The sequence below is a fragment of the Acanthamoeba castellanii genome, assembly GCF_000313135.1.
Source record: "Acanthamoeba castellanii str. Neff unplaced genomic scaffold scf7180000084465, whole genome shotgun sequence".
Taxonomy (NCBI): domain Eukaryota; phylum Discosea; order Longamoebia; family Acanthamoebidae; genus Acanthamoeba; species Acanthamoeba castellanii.
The window spans coordinates 170-4128 of NW_004457267.1; the positions used below are offsets into that span (position 1 = coordinate 170).

General features: G+C 61.4%; 2 protein-coding genes across 2 annotated transcripts; one reads left to right on the plus strand and one right to left on the minus strand.

The window, feature by feature from the left end:
* Positions 1 to 315: 315 nt before the first annotated feature.
* ACA1_027150 (uncharacterized protein) lies at positions 316 to 675 on the minus strand (the record flags this gene model as incomplete). The annotated part of the gene is made up of 1 exon (XM_004333455.1): positions 316 to 675. One exon carries the CDS (start codon positions 673 to 675, stop codon positions 316 to 318), a length of 360 nt encoding a protein of 119 aa, XP_004333503.1.
* Positions 676 to 835: 160 nt separating this feature from the next.
* On the plus strand, positions 836 to 3865 carry ACA1_027160 (uncharacterized protein; the record flags this gene model as incomplete). Its single annotated transcript, XM_004333456.1, has 9 exons — positions 836 to 1389; positions 1571 to 1674; positions 1786 to 2397; positions 2490 to 2787; positions 2877 to 3042; positions 3106 to 3192; positions 3287 to 3384; positions 3484 to 3648; positions 3743 to 3865. Coding segments are annotated over 9 exons (2207 nt in total), but the record flags the coding sequence as incomplete, so codon positions are not given.
* Between the last annotated feature and the right edge of the window lie 94 nt (positions 3866 to 3959).

Genomic DNA, 3959 nt, shown 5'->3' on the forward strand with positions numbered 1-3959 from the left:
AGCTCCTAGCTCGCTCGGGGTGTGGCGTGTACATAGTCTTTCTCCTTCTTCCCTCTCAATAAACACCTCTACCTCCACCTCGACAGACGGGGACAGCCTGCTCGGGAACTCGGTCGCTTCTTCTCATCATCCTCTGCTCATGTACAGTCCGCAATGATCCTGCTAATGGTGGAGCGCCTTCTCCTGCCGGTCGCGTCCACGCTCTTGTAATCCGTCGCCAGACGACTCCCCTGAAGAAGAAGTTGTAGAAGGGGGGGGGAGTAGGTCAGCATTTCGTCCAGACGGCATGAGGAGGGGGGGGGGGCTCGTACGTGCTCATGGGCGGTCCCAGCCCGTGTTGCCTAGCCGGGCGGAGCGGTTGAAGGCCCACATGGCGAGGCCCCACACGAAGAGACCGATGCCCAGCGTGCCCAGTGCCCCGGCGAACCACGCCCCGAGGATGGCACTCGCGGTGATGAACTGCGGGGCGGTCCAGCCCCGCCTCTTGCCGCCGCTGCCCTCGTGTGCAGGCCACCCCAGAACGTAGGGCCACACCACCCACTGCAACAGCGCCGCAGCTACCAGCCCCAGCACGCCGCCGAACACCACCGCGTCCAGGCGCGTATGCGTCAGCGCGTCCAGCTGTTCGGACCATCCCATCGCCTGCTCCGCCCCCTCCGACAGCGCAGCACCCATCTTGTTGTCTTTTGCTTCGGATTTCTTTTTTGGTTTCTTTGATTTTCTTCTTGAGGACCATGTTCGTCGTGTGAAAATGAAGGGCGAGGGTTTTCGGGCGAGCTTCCTTCTTCAACACGGAAACAAAAGAAAGGTGAGGGGAGGCATTGGAAGGAGGAAGATGGAGGCGCCCAAGAGAAGCGCGGTGGTGGAGGAAGACGAGTCGGAGGACTACACCGGCGACGAAGATGCCGAAAGCGAAGAGGCATCGGAGGAAGAGGAGGGAACAGAAAGCGAAGAGGCATCGGAGGAGAGCGACGAGGAGGCACCCCTCGTCCGAGAAGAACAACAAGAGGAGCGCAACCACGACCGAAGCAAAAAAGTCGGGCGCAAGCCATCTCCACGACGGAGCCCGCCCAAAGCCCGGAAAGGCGCGAACAAGCACACTCACGACGATGGAGACCAGGACCAACAAGATGTTGATGGCAACGTGGATGGGCATCGCTTCGGCGGGGCCGCCAAGGGAAGGCCAAGGACCCGGCACAGCAGCGACGACGCACTGACGCGGGTGCTGCTGTGGAACCGGGGCCTGAGCGCGTTGCTGCAGTGGGCGTTCATTCGGTGGTCGCGGCTGCTCCACAAGTACCCCGTCGTCATCATGCTCCTGTCGGCCGTCATCTACGGCGGCCTCGGCTTCGGCCTCTTTCTCGAGGACCAGCAAGACGACCAGCCCCGGTACCCCCGTCCACTCCCCATTTATCGTTGTGGTGAACATTTATTAATTACTTATTACCACTTATTTCCTATTGAAGCAAATAAACGAATTAAATAAACAATATAGAAATAAAATATACACTAAATAAATAAATAAATAATAATAATAACGATCATACGTGTCTTGGTTGCGTGTGGGCAGGCTGTGGCTGGACGATGGGAGCGCCTACGTCACGAACGAGGACTACCAGAAGCAGGTGTTCGGCGAGCACGAGGAACTCTTCATCATCACCGCCAAACGGAGTGGTAAGCCTCTCTGCAACCCACTCAATGCACGACACACGCACACGCACCACCGCGCACACCACCGCCACAACCCTCATGACCGCGTACGTGTGCGCGCGTGCGTGCGTGCAGGGGCGGACCTGTTATCGCCGGACAAGCAGGTGATATCGGCCAACGAATCGCGCACGTACCTGGAGGAGATGTACCGGCTGCACGCGATGATGTTCAACGTGTCGGTCGAGTGGAAGAACCGCACCTACACCCTCACCGACCTGTGCGTGCACCCCAATCCGGCCAAGTCGCACGTGTGCCGCTACTACTCGGTGCTCGACTACTGGGGCTTCAACCTCACCGCCATCCAGGCCGACCCCGACCCGCACCTCATCGTGGGCGGGCCGCCGCAGCAGACCTCCTTCCGCCAGCCGCTGCTGCGCAACCTGGTCGTGGGCGGGATGACGCTCACCGGCGTGAACGGCTCGCTCGAGCGCGCGTCGGCGTTCAAGTCCCTGATCTACGTGCGCGCCTCGCAGGCCGCGACGGACGCCAACCCGGACTACCCGGCGATCGTGGCCGCGTGGGAGGACGCCCTGGTGTCCAACACGACCCAGTTCTCCCAGGACTCGCCGCTCATCGGCGTCTACCTCGTGCTCCAGGCGTCGCTGACCGACAAGCTGATCGCCCAAATGGTGGGCGACGATTGGCTGTTCTTCCTCTCGCTCGGCTGCATGTTTGTGTTCCTTATCGGTACGCGCGCACACACGCACACCCCTCCCCCCCCGCGCGCACACACACACACACGTAGGTCATCCTTATCGTATTGTTTTCTGTTTGCACAGGCACTCTGTACTCTTTCGACTGCGTGATTTCCAAGGTGCTGTTGACGGTGGCGGGCATTGTCCACGTGGTGTTGGCCGGCGTGGCGGCCACGGGCCTCAACGGGTTCCTGCGCATCACCATCACCCCGCTCTCACAGACCCTCTACTTCCTGGTGATGGCGCTGGGCATCAACCACATCCTCCTCCTGGTGCACGCCTACGAGCGCACGCTGATCGAGGACCTGACCACGTCGCCGGGGCTCAACCCGTTCCGCAAGGTCAAGGCCCGCGACGCCAACCCCGAGCTCGTGAGACACCTGTACGTCCTATTCACACCGCTACCCACTCTCGTGGGGCGCAAGGTGGTGGTGGTTGGTTGATGTGGTGTGTTTTGTTGTGGCGCGATAGTGGCGACAAGTCGAACCAGGACGTGGTGGTGGTCGACGATGAGTACTGGATCAACGGGGCCATGGCCAAGGCCTGCCCCACCATCACCATCGAGTGCCTGATCGAGGTCATCGCCTTCCTGGCCATCTCCATCTCCCCCATCCCCGGCCTGCGATCATTTGGGCAGGTGCGTGCCCCCCCCCAACCCGACCGCGCCTCTTCGCTTTGTTTTAACTCCGAAACTCTCCAGCAAGCCGCGTTGGCCGTGGGCACGGAGTACCTGCTCCTCATTTCGTTCTTTGCGTGCTGCCTCATTCTCGACTCTCGCCGCATCATGGTACGCGCGTACCCCTGCGCCCCCCCCCCCGGGGACGTCGCCCACCGCTCTCTCGCTGGCCATCGCTTCACGCACGCGTGCCCGTTGTGTGCAGAAATACCGTTCGGACATCTTGCCCTGCATCTCGTGCTACCCCGACGTCGACGACGTGGACCAGGTCACCTCCACACGCTCCGCGCAATCGGCCACCTCGTACGCCTCCACATATATGCCACCCTGCGCGCGCGTTTGGGAGGCGGAACCCACCAGCTCGTGACGACTGTCTTGCGTCGATGTGTTGTTGATCAACAGCGAGGACGAGAAAGAGCAGCACGCGCCGAAGGGCTCGGGCAGCTCCGACCCGGAGACAATGGAAGACTTCTCGGAGAGCAGACCGACGGCCTCGATTCAGTACTCTCCCGGGGAGTCTGTATTGCCCGCAGAAGAAGAGGAAGCCTCGGGTCAGGTCATCATGATGTACGGAGCACACGACACACACACACACACAACGACACGCGCGCACGACACACAGCACACGACTCCACAATGGCTGACCGCACGCAATCGACAGACGCGAGAGGCCGGGCGCGGCCAACAGGAAGAGGGGCACCATCCTGGTGCCGCTCATGTCCCGCTACCTGGCACCGTTCCTTCTCTGGACACCCGTGCGGGTCATCCTGGTACGCTCGTTTAACCCGCGCGTGCGGGCGGGCAACGATCACACGGGGGCTTGGGGGCTGACGAGGGTGGTGCGTGCATTTAGTTGGCGTGCCTGCTGGGTTTCGCGG